This window comes from Martes martes, assembly GCF_963455335.1.
Source record: "Martes martes genome assembly, chromosome: X".
Taxonomy (NCBI): Eukaryota; Metazoa; Chordata; class Mammalia; order Carnivora; family Mustelidae; genus Martes; species Martes martes.
This window is the reverse complement of record NC_137897.1, coordinates 116,097,043-116,117,384: the sequence shown is the minus strand read 5'-3', so window position 1 is coordinate 116,117,384 and position 20,342 is coordinate 116,097,043. Positions and strand designations below refer to the sequence as shown.

Here is a 20,342-nt window from a genome sequence, read left to right as displayed (position 1 = left end):
TTAACACTATTATTATCAAACTAAATACTCCGAATGAAGTACATCAAAAGAGACAAGTCAAAAACACTCACCAAAATGACAAGCTGATAATTCTCTGGATCGTAAGTTACAGAAAAGGCACCAACTGCCTTTTTAAAATCCTTATGTGCCGATTCTTTGGCACACCTAGAAATAAAAAGAATATCCACTGTGAAATTAAGATGAATGACTGCGAACTACTGGCAATAACTGTATGCCAGAGACTTATACTTAGTAGAACTATGAATTCATACTAAACATGATACACACAAAATGCTGTATCTGTTTAAAAGTTTAGTTCCTTTGCTGGACATCCCCGAAATACTTTTAGCCCACTCAAGTATTTGATTACAGAGAAAGGTTCCTTTGCTGTCCACCTCTGTTATACTCAGTCAAATCAAACATCTGAGATTACAGAGAAACAAAAAAACTAGTTATGCTTTTAAGGGATTGCTAGTGGTCCTAGACTACCAAAGGTGGCATTATTTAGGACAGTAACTCTCCTCTGAAGCTTCCTTATTTCAGTTACATATGATTAGTAATTTTCTTAACTGTTGAAAACTTTTGGGGATAGCTACATGTTACCCAGTTTTATTCTGCTGCTTCTTTTCTACAGAAAAACTGCTGACCAATTTAAGGGAAAGAAGGAAATGTATGAGTCAGAAAGCACAAAAATTTACACACATATGTAATCACTTGAAAAAGCAGGATTTCTATGTACTTTGAATTTCAAGGTAATGTTTATCTAAAGCGTGACACATCCAAATCAAACTCATTACACCCCCCTGATGAAACCTTTAAAAAGGAATCTCTCACCTAAGAGTCTTTAAGCATAACTCCAGCCCAAGGATTGTAAGATTGAGACAACCTTTGGAAGCTTCTTTACTCTACTCATTACATATTTATCTGACAATATTAAGATCTACACTAATCATTTTTAAAATTTCAAAATTCTATGAACAAAGTTTATTTCTGCACTACTTTTGCAAACCATTTTTGCCAAAGTTTGTTGAATTTAAAAATTGGTATTATTTTAAAATTTATATTCTTTTAAATTAACTGCATATCACCTGTAAGGTCTCAGCATTTCTTGCATATTAACTTACATTTGTCGTAAGTCTTCTGGCACGTCCAGTTTGATTTTATGGAAAGTATCTTTCGTGGCAGGTTTGTTGGGATTAACCGATCGTAGACGTTCAATTGTGACAATTTCATTGTATGTAGCATCACATGCTGCATATTCTATCACATAAAACTGACAGAAATAGATAAAAGTCATTCCTGGTCATAGTTTTTAAATTAAGAACAATAAGCTATACCTACACAGTTATTTGTAAGTTCTCTAGAGGGAAGAAAAAACTCTATTTGATCAATTAACTAAAATATACAAAACATACTGAACATGTAGAGAAAACATTTTAATAAAATGACTCAAGTCAGATATTAATTTAAATTAGAAATCCACACTGAAATGTAATACCTGGGTTTAGAAAAGGCAAACAGTACAAAAATTTTTAAATATGCAGTTTCCTACCTCACCCTTTATCATCCTCACTTTAGCTAACCACCAACAGCAAGGCTCTTTTTCATTTGCTCTGGAATAAACCTACACAAAAATTACAACATAGATTATTTCATAATTAGCATCATTCAGAAATCTATAGATTATCAGACATTGAAGAAAATTCTTAAAATGAGCCAGGTGTCTTTCAAACCCGTATGCTGTATGCCTTAAAGCAAACTGCAACACTACAGATACATAATCAGAAACTACTTGATTACCTGGGAGAGCCCTGAACAAAGCACCTTCCTATTTTCTTTGTTTCAGATCAATAATAATCAGTCCTCTGCATATGAATGCTCAAGAAAAGCAGATTGCTCATAAACCTGGGCATACTTGCCTTGGATACTCTGTCAACTATGAAAATGTATCTAAAACTGTATAAACTTGTTTTTGTTTTACTCTGGTAGGTAAATAACTGATTGGAAGTTATTGACCTGGCCTACTGCCTGGTTACTAAATGGGTGAGGGCCTCTGACCACTCAAACCCACTAAGGATACCACCCTGGCATTCATGTCTCCTGGCGCCTAAATGAAGAAATCCTTGGTCACTCCCTGGTCTCCTGTCCCCTATCTCACTCCACTAAAATGGACAACTCTAGGCTTGCAATCCTCTGGATACAACCTTCCTGCTCTTGCACACTGGATTATTTCTTCTAACTGATCTTTCTGGTGACCACGTTAAAGTTCACTTACAACGTGCAGCATGGGACTTTTTGTGAAGACACCAGCAAATCAAGGATAATGGGAAAAGAGATGGCATAGTGTATATGGAGAGACAGACAGAAATACTCAGAAACAGAAAGCAGGGAGGAGAGGAGAGAGAGCTCAGAGCCTAAGGCTGATGAGTAACTCAAGGCTCCAATTCTTGTCTCCCTTTTACAATTGAAGTTACATAGTGACTAAACATAGCTTAACCTACCCTTCTCTCTTGCTCTATCACTTATTCTCAATTCCGCTCTAGCCAGAGAAATAACCTCAGTTAATTGTTATGTAATACAGTGAGGTCGTCCTAGCAACGGGACCTCATTGGTCCCCCATATGTCATGTGATTAAGTTGGGGGAGAAGTTCCCTTAATCCATCACTATTATGAGCATTCCTGATCCAAACACACCAGAAGACCCAGTGTCTTGTGCCCCTTTTTACAGCCTAAGTTAATGGTTATACAATACAGTGACTAATACAACTTAATTTAACCTACCTTTCCCTCTTGCCACCACCCAGGCCTTTCAACTCTCTACCTAGAGCAATAACCTCAGTTATGTATCACTGTGACGCAATATAGTTAAGACCACTCTAGCAACAGCATTTCATTGGTCACCACCTGTCATGTGACTCAGTTGGAAAAAACGTCTCTATTGTCCACCCCAACATTATTAGAGTGTTTCTAACATAGACAGACCAAATGACCTTGCCTTCAGGAAGCTTGCAGTCTCCAGGGGTAGTGGACAACTAAAGGTCCTTAAGTGTAGACAATGTTTTTGTTTCCTAGTAGGATCCCTCACAACACCAAGCCCAGTCCCTTATACCTAGTAGGTACTGAGTACATTTCTGGTAATTACATAGTACTTTATTCTACTCCACTTTAGAAGACAGAAGAACACAGGCCTGGACATTCAGAGACCTTCCCTGAGTATTTCTCTAGAATAGTACTCCAGCCCCTAATCACCTTCCATTCTCTTACTTTTTTCTTCCATCTGCATAATGTTAGATACCCTGACAAGAATGTGACCTCATCAAAGGCAGGGGACTCCTCTGGTTCACTGTACCATCTGTACTCTAGAAAGCACAGGAAATAAGAATTCAAGGACCTAGTGCGCTTTACCCTATCTGTATATAAATGTTTGCTTAGCTGCTTCCTTCATACCACAAATATTCATGACGTTGCAACTATTAACAAGACATTGTGGAGAAAGAGAAGCAACTTAAAATGGTGTGAAAGGGGAGGAAGGAGAGGATACTACATAGACCAATTACAACATAAAGCAGACTCCAAGTGCTTTAAGTCCCAAAACAATTTTCAGTAGCTAGAGAAATTATGAACACAATGTTTTTGTTACTGTGTTTTATCTCTACAACACATTTTGGTCAAAGACATCAATGGCACATGGGCAGGTGGTTCACAGCATGCCCAGTGAAAAGAGGGTTTCCCTATATGTGTTTGTGTTAAAACACATAGATGGGTTTTTAATAATACACCAGAAGGATCCGTTGCTAAAGAAATTCTAGAATGCTGCTCTATCACAAGGCATGATTTCTTCTATGATTTCTTCTTCTTTGTAAGACTAATTCTCCTAATCCATTTTGCTTAAAATGAAGACAAACTTGTAAGCTAACAATACATTATTCAAATAAAGATTGAAAGATTGAAGGAAAGGGCAAAAGGAATTTCCTAGCAGGCAAAGGAAATTGGCAGTGACTTTCAAAGATGCACCCTCAGTGCTGCTCAGTCAGCCCCATTTAAGCATTATGTAGTATATCAGATCATTATTAAGATGGCTCAATCAAAAGCACACGTCCATCATGGCTATAATTTTCAAGGTAGTTTAAGCAGTGTTAAAGACAACAGGTACAAAAGGCACAGTCAAATTAAATGGTCCCTCCTTCAGTGCTTAGTAACTTGAGGGCAGGGGAAACTTACCTCAACTTCATCACTTTCATTTATATCTTTATTATAACCTACAGGTGGTGGGAATCTCACATCATGAAAGGGAATCTGCCTCTCTGGCTGCCAGCTGCAAATAAGCAAACACATAATTAACATGCTTTCTGACTTGATGGAAACAGTGACCACACTGCCATCAACTCTTGGTTAAGTGTGACCTTCTGTTTTTCCAGTTTAAAGAAGCAAATGCTTTCAAAACAGTCAGTGTTTTGCTGAGTGGGGCATAATGGCAATGTAGAAACATTTCAACAAAGTCTGCATGCAGCACAGCAGCCTCGTAGTTCTATTTGGAATATTCCTCTAAACACAATAGATCAACATTACAATTTTCCAAACAAGTCTTTCTTTCAGTAATTTCAACCTCTAAGAGTGCTAAGTGCAAGGCCACAACAGCAATTTCCTCTGATGTTTAAATTAAACGTTAGTATCAGTAAGTGTTAGTAACATCATCACCATACTTCTACTCGCAAAGGAATTTGAACCACATTCTAAGGACCACAGAAACTGGTCCTAAATGCCCTCTAATTCCCAAGCAAAATGGGGCAGCCAGCACATCGGGAACTCACAACTCACTGTTCCCCCTTTAAATTTAAGATCCCACGAGGTGGTCAATTCTTGCCACGGGTAGTTGGCTGCTGATCAGCATGCCCTGGTGGGGTCTGCTAAACCACAGAAACCCGATGGAGACAGCCTACAGGAGTTTGGTAAGTTGCCTATGTTTTTAAATTTAAAACGATATGGAACAATTTTGAAAAACACCAAATTATTCTTTTATGTGCAAAATGATATAAAATATTAAAAGACAAGCTTTGCAAAAACACTGGCAGATTCAGCTGCTGAAGCAGTCACTTCTGGGTTTTTTCTCAAAGAGCTTTCTTTAGTAAAATCCTACTAAGTGCTAATTTTTTTAAGAAATATTTTATTTATTACTTGAGAGCAAGCATGAGGGGGTACATGGAGGAGGGATGAACAGAGAGGAAGGAAGAGGGAAAGAATCTCAAGCAGATTCCCCACTGATACAGAGCCTGACTCGGGGCTCAATCTCAGGACCCCGAGATCATGACTTGAGGTGAAAGCAAGAGTCAGATGCTTAACCAACCAAGCCATCCAGAAGCCCCTAATTTTTTTTTTTTTTTAAGAAGAGCCATATATAAGGTAGGAGGGTAGGTAATTAAGTCAGAATCTATAGAAATCTGATTAGGTTTATATTAGACTGAACCCTTTCTCTGAATTACACAATTTAAAAACTATGAAGCTTTAGAAAACACTGTCTTTACTTCAGAAAACACTTTTTATATTTACTGAAAATTAATAACTTTTAACAAGTCACAAATTCATTGCTAAAGGTGACTGGAAAACATAATAATACATAATATAATTTTCTGGGTTCCAAAGGAAGAATTATTTTAAGTCTTAAGTGCACAGAGATGAAAATACAAATTCTTTCCTCAAAAACGTGAAATATGGGAGGTAAAAACATAGCATCTAAAATAAGCTGGTGTTACAGTAATAGGAATTGCTTTATGACTGAAAGGAAAGAAAGGGTAAATACAGTCTGAGGTTCTATAAAAGTTTTTTTTAACAGAAAAACAAAAAGGAAACACCCAAGGAAGGGCAGAGACCACTTTGGTAGAGACCTATCAAACACTAGTGATGTGCTCAAATCCAGTGTTGAATCTCAAATATACTCCATGAACACAAGGAAAACAGTTCATTTGTTTCAAATTCCCAGGATGACATCTTGAAGAAAAAGTTTTATGTAGCTACAGAACAGAAGAGAACTAGGAGGTCCAAATGTAGAATAATTTTAGGTTTATAGTAGAAATCTGACTGAAAACAAAAGAGAACTAATCTTATAAATCAGTGTATTAAGCAGACACATTCTTAAATGCATGGAGGAAATGAGTGTTTGCTTAACACTTTAGATTAAAGACTACAGGAGAAATTAAAAGAGTGGCAAATAAAGATAACTCTTCCTATATGGGAAACAGTGTTTATCTAGTGATGGAAGTAAGCAGGTAAGAGTAAATTATAAAGGAAAAAATTACTCTCAAGTTATCAAAGATTCTTCTGTTAAAAGTGTGATGTTGCTATCTAGTATGTAACCATGCAAATTCATGAATACTTGAACCAGCAGAGGCAAATTCTGGAAACTTTGGCTCTATGCATTCAGAAAAAGTTATTCTATTATTCATGCTTGTATTCTGGACTGAGATTAGTCTAGAGCTGAGAACAGGGTTGGATATTCTAAATCCTTTTATCTCTGTTCCCTAAATGTGTTGCAGGCATCCAAGAGTACTACTACTTTGTCCTTTTGGTAGCTAAAAGAATCTGCTAACAGTCAAATTACAGTATGCCTGGGCCAGATACTGTATTTCAACAAATTTACTGATACAACTCATATACCATATAATCCAACCACTTGTCTATATATAATTCAATGGTTTTAAGTATATTAACAGATAGGTGCAACCATTACCAGTCAATTTTAGAACATTTTCATCACCTCAAAAGGCAATCCCATGCCTTTAATTATGACTCCCCATCCCTCCTCCAGCCCTAAGCAACTACTAAGCTATTTCTTTTCTCTATAGATTGCAACCTGCTTTTGGGATACCATCAAATTCTCTTGGTACACAAAATCCAAAACACAACTGTTGACCATTCTTCAGAGTTCAATATAATATTAACATCATGACATCAACACTTTGGCTAAGGAGTTGATATGTACTTTAGCATCTTGAATGGCTACTCTGAAAATAGCCTTTATTAGTATTCAAAAAATTTAGTCAATAGATTTGTCTCTCCTGATAAAATACTAACATCTATACCACTGATGTCTTCATATAGCTAACGTTCCTAGGCCTACAAGTATTTCTATTTACTCTTCTAGCACAAAAGATTGGTTACTGCTATTACTGATTATAAATACATGAAGCAGATATAAAATAAGCTAATAAGTAAATATGATTATTCCTGATAAAATGTACTAGACAACTAAAACCATCAATTTTAGATTTAACCCACATCAAATAGACAAAACCCACATTAATTCTACCAATACCCATGAATTCATTCATTTTCATCTTGTAACAATTAGAAATATTTCTATCCAAACTCTCAGTTATTAATACAGAAGAATCTGTTTTTTTCTTTACATTCAAGGGGATTGGGATGTAGGGATCAAGGTTAAATGAAAGGGATCTCTAAGGTCATTAGCGGGAAGAGTCATTCCATTGGTTTTAATACTTAGTTTTTCGGGAACTTCCTTGTCAGTAACACGAAGATCCATTCCTGAAAAACACTCAAACTAGACTTGAATTTTTTTCAACTAGTAAAAAGGATAATTAGTATAAAATAGTACAGAACCTGAACATTAAAATTATATCAAGACACTTACTTGTTTTCAAATGCAACTGTTATTGAATCTTCATGAACATCCTTTACAAATGCCTGTAAGAAAAACATCGGTTAACTTCTAAGCTTAAAGATGTTTTTATTTAAATTTTATAGATATACCAAACATTCCTGTTTAAGAAAAAAACGGAGCTTCAAATGAAAGTTTGTTAGTTTGTGAGGATGACTCATTCATGGATCACATTTGTATCTGGCCACCTACTATGTGTAAGGCCCTGGGAATATGGATTAGTTAAAACAAAACGTGAAAGAAAATGCTCCAGAGTTCAGCATCTAATGAAAGAGTGAGAGGGCTAAATAATTGAAAATTACAATGCAGGTGTTGAGTACAAGCCTGGAGGTGCACTTTAGGCTAGAATTATTGAAAACAAAGAAATCTGTTCCATGTATAGATCTGTTATAACTTATCTTCCTCTCCTTGATAAAATTTTAGGAGAATACCACAGTAAATGACTAAATATAATCTCAAATTTAGGAATATACAAGCACACTAAATTTTCCTTAACAACAATATGCTGCTAATACCACTAAAATGTCCAATTACCAGAGCTTAATTAAATTCTCAATCTCATAGGCACCTGGAGGAAAAAAACAGTAATACAAAGTAGAGGCTGAAATCTTCTAAATCTGATGACGCAATTGCTAATAATCTGCAGAAAGACATAACACAAGTAATAGCTAACTAATTATCAAGAATTCTTTAAGCAGCATGCCATCCATAATTCTATAAAATGACGTAACTAAAGTAATAGCTAAATTAATTATCAAGAATTCTTTAAGCAGCGTGCTGTCCGTAATACTATAAAATTAAGTTTTTAATAGGTGCAGAAAAGGAGGTTTTGATTTTGTTTTGACAATTAGAGGAGTAGGATAAAACATAAGGAAACCCAAGAGGCTTTATATCTTAATTCATTTTAAAATGGCTTGAGAGATTTAAGCCTCTTACTCAAATTTGTTCTGTACATGTTTCTCTCCTTCCTTGGTTTCTCCCTGCCTGTGGGATTATAGCCAAGCTCCTTTTCTGGCTGTAAAAGGCCCTTCGTGACCCGGCCCCACCCCTCACCTCTCCAAGCTTCATCTTTCACATCCCTGGAGGCAGGGATCCAGCAATGCTAAACTACTTGGGCCTCTCTCCCTAAATGTTGTTCCTTCTTTCCCATTGTCCTTCCCCTCTTTTCATCTAGCTACCTCTAGTCTTTAGGTTTCAGTTCAGATGTCACCACCTATGGGAAAACCCAGACTAGGTTAAATTCCGTCCTCTGCAAGCACATCCCGTGCTTATCCCTACTATAAACTTACCCCACTGTATTATTATTACCATTTCCCCACTAACAGTAAGTTTCCTAAGGTCTTATTTTATTTACTGTTGGACTTCAGAGTGACTACTAAGAACTCAATGAGTAGTTATTAAATGAACCACTGCCTAAGGGGTTCCTATTCTATCCTTAGAGGAAAGACTGTATGTGTGTGAGGGGTGTGTATGTTCCATTTATCAAGGAAGACAAGGAGAAGAAGGTGAGTTTCCTTATCAAACTTTGAAGGCTGGGGAAGAATTAGCCACACAAAAGGGAGTGGAGGATACAAGAGGCCCACCAGGCCTAAGGGGTGGGGAGGTAAGGAACAAAGGCTCTGACCTGGAGAAACAGCTTAGGGTATGGTAGAAATAAATCCTTTGTGAACAAAGAAGCCAACACAATTCAATGTGGAAAAGAATAGTGCTTTTATCAAATGGTGGCGGGGACAACTGCATATCCATGTGCAAAAAAAAAAAATGTTTGATCCTTATCTCAGACCATATACAAAAATCAACTGAAAATGCATGAGACCAAAAAGTAAGAGCTAGAACTATAAACAAACAATCGATCCAATGCAAATGTCTTGGTAAACATCTTGAAAGGCTTGAAATGAAAGGATTTTTAAAAAACCTTAAACTTCTTCAACTATAAAATTAAAACTTATCAGTCAAATATTAATTAGCTGCTCTTAAGAAAAATAATCAGGTGAGGCAGGGCCCTAGAAAACATTTATATAGAAACTACATAAACAGACACATCACATCAATCTTCTGCAATTATGCTTAAAAGAACAAAAGAAAAGCTATGCTAAAAAAAAGAAGTTTCCTTATAAGATCAAGGTGGGCTATAATGGAATCCAAGTGTTCTGCTATACCCAGCACGGCTAAATTATTATTTCTAAGTTAAATATGTGTATATGTTTCTATAGATGTTGGTTTGGGGGGAATTAATATTTTCTTCCCATCACTTTCCCTTATTTTTCCTCAGCTGTATTTAAATCATGACTACTTTCTACAGCAGCTTTTGAAAACTCTAGCTTAATACCAACCATGATGTTTTAGAATATACTAGATTTCATAAGGGTGCATGCCCCAAGACTTTAAGGGGTTGTTTTCCTATTACTTCACCAACAGAAAGGCTTGATTTTGAGTTAGTTACAGGAATTGGTTACTCTTAGTTTTATAAAGCCCCCCAAATTATGAAGAATGGGAATAATAGGACTCCCCACCCCATTTCTCCCTTCTCTTTACTTGGTAGCTAGTACCAAATTAACATTATCTGCTTGTGGGGGAAGGGAGTCAGTCCATCAAGGACGAAAATCAAGACTCCTATTAGGAGGTGATCCATTCTTTACCAAGAAGGCCCACTGCTTCTGTTTTCATTCTTGTCTGAAGTTTTATGTTTGTATGACTTGGCTGTAATTAACATTAGCTCCATACTGTATATTACACTGAAAATGTTAAGTCCTTTAGTCAGTTAAGAGAACCTTGTTACAGCTGAGTGAGGAACTGTTCTCACTTAATCAGGTATCTTTCCAGTACTATTGCCCTTGTCTAAAACTATTCTGTCTACCACAGCAGCCACTGGTCATATGTGACTATATTTAAGGTAATTACAGTTAAATTAAAAATCAGTCTTCCAGTTACACTCGCCACATTTCAGATGCTCAACTGCCACACATAGCTTAGTGTCTAGTGTAGTCAACAGCACCGGTAGAGACCATTTCCAACACTGCAGAAAATTCCACTGGATGGAACGGATTCAAAACATTTACAGGGGCACCTGGGTGGCTCAGTTGGTTAAGCGTCTGACTTTTGGTTTTTGCTCAGATCATGATCTTAGGGTTATGAGATCTAGCCCCACCTTGGGCTCTGCACTGGGCATAGAGCCTGCTTAGGGTTCTCTTTTTCTCTCTCTCCCTCTATAATTAATCAACTAATTAATTAATCAATAATTTACAAATGTTGGGGACTGTTTTCAAACCCACCTTAAAAGTATTCTAAAAGTCAGTCTCATTACTTTATTTCTGTATTTTTATTTTTCTCTCTTTGACACAAAGTTATTGCACAGTTTAATCATACTCATTCACCACATCTGCCTAGTTCCTAAAATCAAATATTCCCTCAAAGGAGGAAAGTCTGCAACTGTTGTGACTATTAACAAAAGCTTTCAAAGGCTTCCAAGGCAGTTCCGGATGTAGAGTGTCAGAAACAGTTTGAATAATCATCACAGCCTACTAGCCCATGGCCTTCAAGTTAATGAGGCTTATCTGTATGTGGATGTTCACATGACTATTCCAAAATCAGTCATTTTTAGTCATTGTTTGCATATTAAGTAAATACAGAAGGCAAGTAATACCTTCTTGCTGCTATAACACACTAAATAAAAGAAACTATTGGTTGATTCTGCCCTGCGCTCATACCAAGGACAAATACCTCTTTTGACTTCTAAGGCCTTTTTACTAAACTGTCATTCACTTCCAACAAGGTTCCCATCTTTCTGCTGCTCCTATTTTCTCCAATAACCATTCTTTGGCCACCCCTCCCTTAGCCCCACACTCCTCTGTGCCCTGGACAACCCCAGAGCACTACCACCCCACCAGCCACCAACCTGGAAAACTATGTTTTGTCGTGATCCTCTGGGGAGAAGACAGGTTCAGGGGACTCCTGAGAGGTTACCAAAGAAGGCAGACTGAGTAACAGAATGTGCAAAGGGAGCTGCACCTTACTGAATGAGAGCTAGAGATCTTACAGGAGTCCATAAACCTCGTAGTTAAGAGTTTTGCTGTAAATGAGATGTAGGCTCAAAATTTTGGTTCTATCAGATAAGCTGGGAGACTCAATTCCCCAAGTGGTCTCTGTGCCTCAGACTCCTCAAATACAAGTAACAAATGGATATGAGGGAACTGGACCTGCCTTCTAAGGGTGTTGTAATGAAATCACACATGTCTATTACCTGCTACCATGCCCGCCTGAGACATAGATGGCACTAAATAAAATGAGAGGTAAAGCAGAGAGGGGCGTATTTTATAAAAGAGGCAGAACCATAAATAGTCTTGCAGTTGAGAAAAGTTACATCTTAACAAAAGCACACTAAAAAAAGATTTAAAAATTGGGATACAAAAAGAAAAGGCTGTATCCTCAAAGATACTAAATACTGAAAGGTTATTTAGACTCTGAGAAGAAAAAAAAATGTGATGAAAATCCCTGGGGTTTGAGAAAGGTGCTAAAGTGCAGTGCTAAAGACAGATACACGCTCCTTATCGGGGGAATAAGCAAGAAATCAAAAAGTCATTATGGGATCCCCAATTTACTGGCAAATAGATCAAAGAAACAGTTACAAAACTGTACTTACCCAAATGTGTGATGACTAGAGTTATCCAATTCAAACATTACAAGGATTGATGAAACTAAGAAGTCCATCCTTATTTGGGTGAACTCTTACTCACCCTCACCCTCAATCTCACACTCCTTAGCTTAGTAAATTCACAAATGAGTCACTGGTCACAAGAGTGCTTATTGTATAGACAAAATTTCAAAGTAAGGCCCTGACCACCACTGAGAACAACTACTACATTATCACTGAAGACAACATATATGTAGGGCAATAATTCTCCTTAGAGAAAATGTAGAACACTGCAAAAAAGTCCCTCCTAAAGAAAACACATAGTACTGGAGAACAGGGGTATAGAAATCAAACCCAAGGCTTTACATATAAAGTGAGTTACCACTTTGTTACCTTTGTATATGGGCACTAACAACATAAAGGAGTGAAAATGGAAAGGGAAAACCCCAATTAACCTCAATTAACCTCATCAACAACCATTCCAACCACAGCACAGGTCCAGGAATACTTGACTTGGGCACTTACCACAAATTCTGAGAAAAACGCATGCTTTTTGATTCATCCTGACACAAAGACAACACACAGGTAGAGAGAGAATAGTATGAACTTTCCTGTGTGCATGTAATCTAACTTTTTAATACTTCAGTTCTTATGTGCTTCCAACGTAACAAAAGCAAATTTCATAGCAAGGTCGGAGATTTCCAACTTTCTCTTTCCTTAGTGGGCATTCATATGAAGAATTACCAAGTAATAATAACAAATTACAACAGTTAATAGAAAGGAAGTTGATACATAAGCTGAGTACGTCCTGACACCTGACATCTTTGTATCAAAAGTAAAAAGTGGTAACATCACTTTGCAACTGTACTTAAAGAATGCTAAGGAGGCGTTACAAAAACAAAACAAAATTGAAGGTTACAATGAAATAAAAAAAAATGGGCAGGAAATCAAATCCAGTTCGTTTCTTCAAGCTAACTTTCATCATTTCAGAAAGTCAGACTATCTTATCTCAATCTCAGATCTGAGGTCCCTTACTAGCTCTGACACTTAGTAGTAAGCCACTTACCCAATCTCTATGTAATCTTCATCCTCATCTATAAAATGGGAATAACAACAGTACCTCAGGATTGTGGTAGAGAATTAAATTATTCACAGATGTACAAGTGTCTGGAATAGTGCCTGGCACCTAAAAAGCTGTCAGTACCTCTTAACAGTTACCGTGTTCTTGACTGTAGTCATCTCATGAAGCAAATTCCCACAGTGGACAGGAAACAGAAACCCAATTATTATATCACTGAATTTTGTATTTAATTAATAATTTGGAGGTTTTCAGAATGTGTGAACATGAAGTTGGAAAATGCATGTTCAAAAGGGGAAAAATGATGCTTCCACAAAGACACCAAACATTAAAAAAGTCAGACTCGGGGAAGAAAAAAAATATGTGGTTGACCTGAATCATTCACTTGCCTGAAATACATAACAACACCTGTATGCAAAGTTAGATCTAGAGACTTCAGAGAAAACATGAATAACGCCTTATCCAAGTTTATTTGTGGTAAAACACGGATTTCTAGCAGGCTATAGCTAACATGACATGCTAGGCCACCAATGTCTTCCTTCAAAATATTTCTTCCTGATTGTACATTTTGTCATAGTTAACTGCTAGTTCCATAATATTTCTCACCATGTTAAAGTCTGTCCTCAGATACCAAACTTAAAAACATAAGATATATCAAATGAAAATCTAAAAATAAGAATACAATTTAGCATATTCACACCCTATTACATTAATGAATCGGGTATCAGTCACTATATTTTCAGAAAACAAAAAGGTGTTATATCTTATGTTTCCAACACATGATTTATCCATCTTTAGTAATTTTCATACTGCTACCCAAAAACCTAGGATCAGGATATACTAGTACATTCATATCAGAAATTCATATATTCTATACTTAAAATTGAAGTTAAATTCATTTCCATTCTCAATATACCAAAACTCAGTCCCCCCCAAAAGAAGAACCCCCCCCAACACACACCAAAACAAAACCAACCAAACAAACAAAAACCCAAAACACGACACTATTTCAGGCAGATGCCCTTAGAAGAAAGAACTTATCTCAACATTATGTGTTTAGGAAATGTTTTGTAAAGATTTGGTGAAGTTTATCCAAGTGTCTTCATGTCTTAAATAACATTAAGACTCTAAGTTGTACACAAAACTAACTTTTTCTAAGTCAAAGAAATAGCTAAGCATAAAAGTAGTGGCTCTGACAAGTACTAAATCTAACTTTCACGTTTTAAAGAATAAACACCAGAGAGAAAAACAGAAATGAGGCGTCCGATGTTTGGTTTAGGTTTCATGGTTCTGTTAGTTCTGAATCCTGAGCTTTAGATATTTTGCAGAGAAAGAATCCAAACATGCCCAGCTATACTCTATCCAGTTTATATTGTAAACTTGGACCATGTGCTCAGAAGATGGAGAATCATCCCTTGCAATATGGTGGTTCTGTTAGGCAAATCAAAGTCGAATTCACTAATACTCAAGTCATTTGAGTAGAGTTTTTTAAAGGCTTTTCTATCACTCTGATAAAACATGTTCCTATTTCTTTCATAAATGGAACATTTCTCCTAGTAGTTCATTTTTTATTGGTCTATTTCCCATATTTTCTGCCCATTTTACTGGACAAGCAACTCAAGTTTACTCTTTGTTTTACTTTATAACTCACAACAATACTATGAGTCCTATAAAAACGTAAACCTTTTCATTATAAAAACTATTTTTCTACCAATATAGACCATTTGAGGTTTCCTTAAAAATACATATTGATCAATTTTCAATTTTCACATTTCTCCTCAAAGAACTAAGGGACAATCCATTCTTTTTATTCATCTTCAAATTAAGCAAATTTGTTTAAAAAAAAAACAACTAAAATAGGATTAATAGCAAAAACAGAGGGCATTTCTTATTCTATTCCAATCAGTTTGCAAGCAAAATCACCAGAGCAAATCATAGGTTGCTGGAAGAGAACAATAAATCCTTCAAGACCACGATGTGCCACTTGCCCTCTTATAGCAGGCAAATTCCACGGAAAGACATTAAGAGTGGTGTCAATCTAAGCAAATATCACAGACAAATTGGAATATTGCTCAATGGTTAACCTCTGCTTATATTTATTACAGTTAGCACCACAAACCTAGCGAGCAAAACTACCTATCTAGGAACCAAATTATTCTACACTAACTAGTAGGAATTATTATGGATGACTGAAATAAATGCAACCAAAATTTTACCTGCAGTCTACTGAAACAATTTTATATTGGTGAGACTTAAGAACATAAATGCTGGGTTTTTTCCTTTTATAGTTGCAGGTTATTAGAGTATGAAACAGTTTACATATTTTACACACTTATGAAATATGTTGATCTCCAAATATCTCCACAGAACTGGTAAACACACACATGAAGTCAATTGTTAATTTTCCCTTTGTCAAATGAGTCTCGTTTGAAACGTTTAAGTTATGCTATAATAAATTTAAGAATTGTGTTGGACAATGGAAATAGCTAATTTCCACGTGTATCTTCTATTGCCCAAATACTGTACTAAGGTGGGATATTACCTACAGAAGTTACAGAGGAACATTCAAGAGAAAGCGATAATTTATAGATCACCAGATCTACAGTAAGTTCGTACCAACAGACGCACGACCGATACATTAAAGTATTTTTATACCTCCTTTTGAAAATCTAAGATATTAGTTGATCTACAATGGTGTAACTTAAAAAAGAAAAATCCACCGTAACACTATGCATGTCTATTTAAAACCTCAATACTGTCCACCGCAACATTACACATTCAGAGAAGACAGTCAAGTACTTGGAGCACAAAACAATTATTTCCACTCACGATTTAAAATTCTCTAGTAATGATGTACTTTCCGTTAATTTCCTTAAGTTTCACGGCATATATTCAGGCCTTTGGAGAGTTAAAAACGTTTTCTTTAAGTACCGGAGTTGCTAAAACGTTTTTAGATGCTGAAGCATCCGTATTCCTGAATTTGGCCGCATTTATAACAAGGGAGGGGGACCGTGAATATTTAAGGTTAAGAACTTCTCTAATGCACTGCTCGGTTATGTCAGGGTCTTCCTGAAACTTTTGGATCTAAAATCTCTTCTGAAATTCAGAGATAGAGGCCACTAAATATCAGTTGCCATTGTGATTCGGAACTGAGTACAGCTTCTTACTACTCTTTCTCCACACCCCTAGCCCAGAACAGTGGAGCTCTCCGAAGTCCCAATGCTGGACCGGAAAAGAGAAGCCAAAGGAGATCTCAAACCCTCTGTGCAAGGCAGGAGGCGGCTCGACGGAAGCGCCCCCCGCTACTCAGCAACTACCCACACGTCAGGCCTGGATCCCACTGGGAGAGGATATTTAGGAAAGGGAAAGAAGCCGCTGCCGTCACTTCGCGCGGATACCGGCCATTCCCGCCGGATCTTGTACCTGCCGCCGGCCCTTGCCCATCCCCAGCTCTCCCTCGACTCCCGAGAGGACACCTTCTTCTCCTTGCCCGCTTTCATACCAGTAGGCGCCGGGGCCTCTCATAGGAGAGGCAGCGGGGCTCGAGGGGCTTCCTACAGGCCCTAAGTCCGGTCCTTCTCTCCCTAACAACATCCCAAGGAGCGCACCCTGGCCCCCGGGCGCGGCGCTCGGGAAGAGGGCCCCGGGCCTGCCTCCCGCCGAGGCCGAGAAGAAAAGGGAGGGAAAGAAGGGCGAAGATGGGGCCTGCCCTGGAGCCAAGTACCTTGTAGAAAGCGCCATTGGAGCCCCGCACTTCCACCACCAGCTCCTCCATCTTCTCGAAAGCCCAGCTCGCGCCGGGAGCCCGCCCCCGAGAGGTGGGCTGCGGGCGCAAGAGGCCCAGCCGCCGCCGCCGCCGCCGCCGCCGCCGCCGCCGCCGCCGCCGCTGCCGCCGCCGCCGCCGCCGCCGCCGCCGCCGCCGCGCTCCCGCACGCCCCCCGGCAGCGGCGCCGCCGTCACCGCCGCCACCCGCGCTCGCCGTCGGCTCACCGCCCGCTCGGAGGCGGCCCCTCACCGGAAGTGAAACCGAAACGGAGCAGAGCGCCTGACTGAGGCCGAACGCTCCGGCCGCTCCGCGTGTAAACAGTGAAACCGCGTCACGTGACCGACACCGCCCCTCCCCCCGCGGGCTTGGCCCCCCTCGGCCCCGCCCTCTTTCTCCCCGCCGGCCCAGGAGCGCGCGCATGCGTGCTACTGGGAAACCGGCTGGAGGCCGGGCCCAACGTAAGGCGCGCGGGCTCGGCGTGCGCGGGCTCGGTGGAGGGCGGGAAGGCGGGAAGGGCGGTGACAGGTCGCCCGGCTGGCCGAGGTCGCGCCGCTTCGGGTGTCCTGGCAAGGGCCAGAGCGTCTATTCCTGTAGAAGGTTAGGTACAGGCGTGAGAAAGGTCCTCCTGTAGCGATCAAGTGTATTCACTTATCCGAGTCTGAGCTGGCTTGGGTTGGAGGGTTTTTGTTTTTTTTTAAGTGGGGCAGAGTCTGAGCTGGAGGTGGAGTAGGGGACAAGACTAAAGGTGAAGAATTAGATTGAGGACGACTTTGAACTAGTAACAGTGGCAACCACGATGACCCAGACTTGTGTGACCCTTAGAGGCAGAAGGTGAGAGTAATGCCACCCCCTCCCCTAGAGATTTTGGGCTGTCCTGTGGATACATACTGTGCCCTCTGAGGGGCAGTGGATTGTGTCAGGACCTCTGGAAACGTCAGTTATCCCTCAGACCCAGTACTGACCCATGTGCTTCCCTTTCCTTGATTCAGTTTCATACCTGACATTAAAAAAAAAGTCTTAAACACTTGTTAATTTCTTTACATTTTATTTTCCTAATATTTTGCCCCTACTGTGTGCCCACCCTGTACAGGAAGGTGGGGTGGGCATGTGTGCAGCAGTCAGATGACTTATCTACAGGGGCCAGTGCACCAGTTTTCCTTGCAGCTCTCCCCCTTTACCTGCCACAGTACAACAAACACCAGCTCTTTCTTTCTTTTTTTTTTTTTAAGATTTTATTTATTTGACAGAGAGAAATCAGAGCTAGGCAGAGAGGCAGACAGAGAGAGGGGGAAGCAGGCTCCTGCTGAGCAGAGAGCCCGATGCGGGGCTCCATCCGAGGACCCTGAGATCATGACCTGAGCTGAAGGCAGAGGCTTAAACCACTGAGCCACCCAGGCGCCCCACCCCAGCTCTTTCTCATTCCTCTTTCAACACTGTGCTTATATCCACTTTGGAAAGCTTGAATAAGGTGAAGAGTAAAAAGAAAAAGATTGCCAGCATCTAACTTGGAACCTAGAGGCATAGATGGGTATAAGTCAAATTATCAGAAAAATAAATGTGGGGTTGCAACTGTGATAAGGACAATGAAAATTTAGGTATACCAATGATAGTGGGACAGGACCCAGTCTGGGGTGGGTGAGGGGCGGTCAGAACTAGAAAATGGCTCCATCGGGACTGTGACCAGGGAGAGTTGGTGGAGGTGGGGTGAACTGCCCCAGGCAGGTGCCCCAGAATTAGAGGCATGCTTGGGCCTCCAGTTCCCTTCCCACCCTACTCCTGTCCAGAGCAGCAGCGTTACTGGAGTGGAGCTCCAGTTTTAAAGCAGTGGATCAAGGGCCACATTCCTTGAGGCCACAGTACACAAAAATGAGCCGTTGGAATAGGGTTTCCAGGGTAGTCACAAGATGTGAAGACTGCAGGATGGCTGAAACAGAATCTCACCACAGGGTGTATAGGAGCAGAGCCCACTCTTTAATGCCAACGTATTAAAAGAGAGCAGATTGATTAGAAAGGTTATAACACTCACAGGTAGGGTGTTGTTCAGTTCACCCAAGGCCTTCAAACATTATCAGCTCTTCAGAGCCTCTATAAGCCACACTAAACCTGGTGCTGTTCCCTGAACTTATGATTCACTTTCATGCCTCCCTGTCTCTACATGCACTTCTGGTTCTCCAGAACTACCCTTCTCCTTAGAGTTATCAGATGGAATCCTTTTTAAAAAAAAAAAGATTTTTTTATTTGAGAGAGAGAGAGAGAGAGAGAGAGACCGAGCGAGCAGGGGGAGGGACAGAGGGAGAGAGAGAATCCCAAGCAGATTTCACACTGAGCACGGAGTCTGATGCGGGGCTTGATTCCAAGACCCTGAGATGATGACCTGAGCTGAAATTAAGAGTCAAATGCTTAACTGACTGAGCCACTCAGGTGCCCCTCAGATGGATTCCTAGCAGCTATTTTACTTCAGGTGCACAGAATTGAGTTAACTTTGCTCCTCAATTCTCAGCCTATTATCATCATCAGTCGCTGCCAGGTACCTCTCTTACTTTTATTATTTTATATTGTTGCTATTAGTTTTCATTGTCTTACTCGATACACATTCCCATTCTTTTTCTAGATACCAACTACAATGTGCTGATACAGATCCTTGGTAATTTAAGACATGCAGTGTTTTGTGTATGCCTTTACATTTACAGAGATGGTATTGGGGTGGAAATGTGTTTCTCACTGTTTTCATTCAACACTGTGTTCTTGAGCTGTAGCCACCTTGCCGTGTGTACACCTAGTTTTTGGCTTCTAACGGCTGCTGAGTTTTCCATAGATTTTACTGATACGTTTCCCTAGTGGTGGGCATCTAGGTTACTGCCAACTCCCTGATGTCACACTGTGGTGAAAGCCCTTGTGAACATCTTTACGAACCTTTGCAAGAATTTGTGTGTGTGTGCTCTCATAGAAGTTTGTATACACTTCTTGCTTCCTCACCACACTGCTTGGCATATGGCAGGGATTCAGTAAATGTCGGATACCTCTCCTATGATGCTTGATGTACTACAATCACTTATTTATATTTCAATTTCCCTTATTAGACTGTGAGTTCCTTCCAGGCAGGAAAGATGTCTTATTTTTCTTTGTATCCCTGGCAAAAAGTGGTTGATTTTAGGAAATGTTTGATGAGTAAGTACCTGTCTAGCTTCACTTCCTG

At 39.5% G+C, this 20,342-nt stretch overlaps 1 protein-coding gene across 20 annotated transcripts in view; it reads right to left on the bottom strand.

The window, feature by feature from the left end:
* FMR1 (fragile X messenger ribonucleoprotein 1) overlaps window positions 1-17,277 on the bottom strand; it is a 37,916-nt gene extending 20,639 nt beyond the window's left edge. For all 20 annotated transcript variants that reach the window (XM_080794962.1, XM_080794949.1, XM_080794963.1 and 17 more), the window contains exons 1-6: window positions 17,105-17,277; window positions 7,646-7,698; window positions 4,222-4,315; window positions 1,553-1,624; window positions 1,125-1,273; window positions 72-165 (exon numbers count right to left, since the gene is read on the bottom strand). In XM_080794962.1, the coding sequence (XP_080651088.1) occupies window positions 72-165; window positions 1,125-1,273; window positions 1,553-1,624; window positions 4,222-4,315; window positions 7,646-7,698; window positions 17,105-17,155 (513 nt within the window). In that variant the 5' untranslated portion in view covers window positions 17,156-17,277. The remainder of the gene's footprint in view (window positions 1-71; window positions 166-1,124; window positions 1,274-1,552; window positions 1,625-4,221; window positions 4,316-7,645; window positions 7,699-17,104) is intronic.
* Window positions 17,278-20,342: the final 3,065 nt, after the last annotated feature.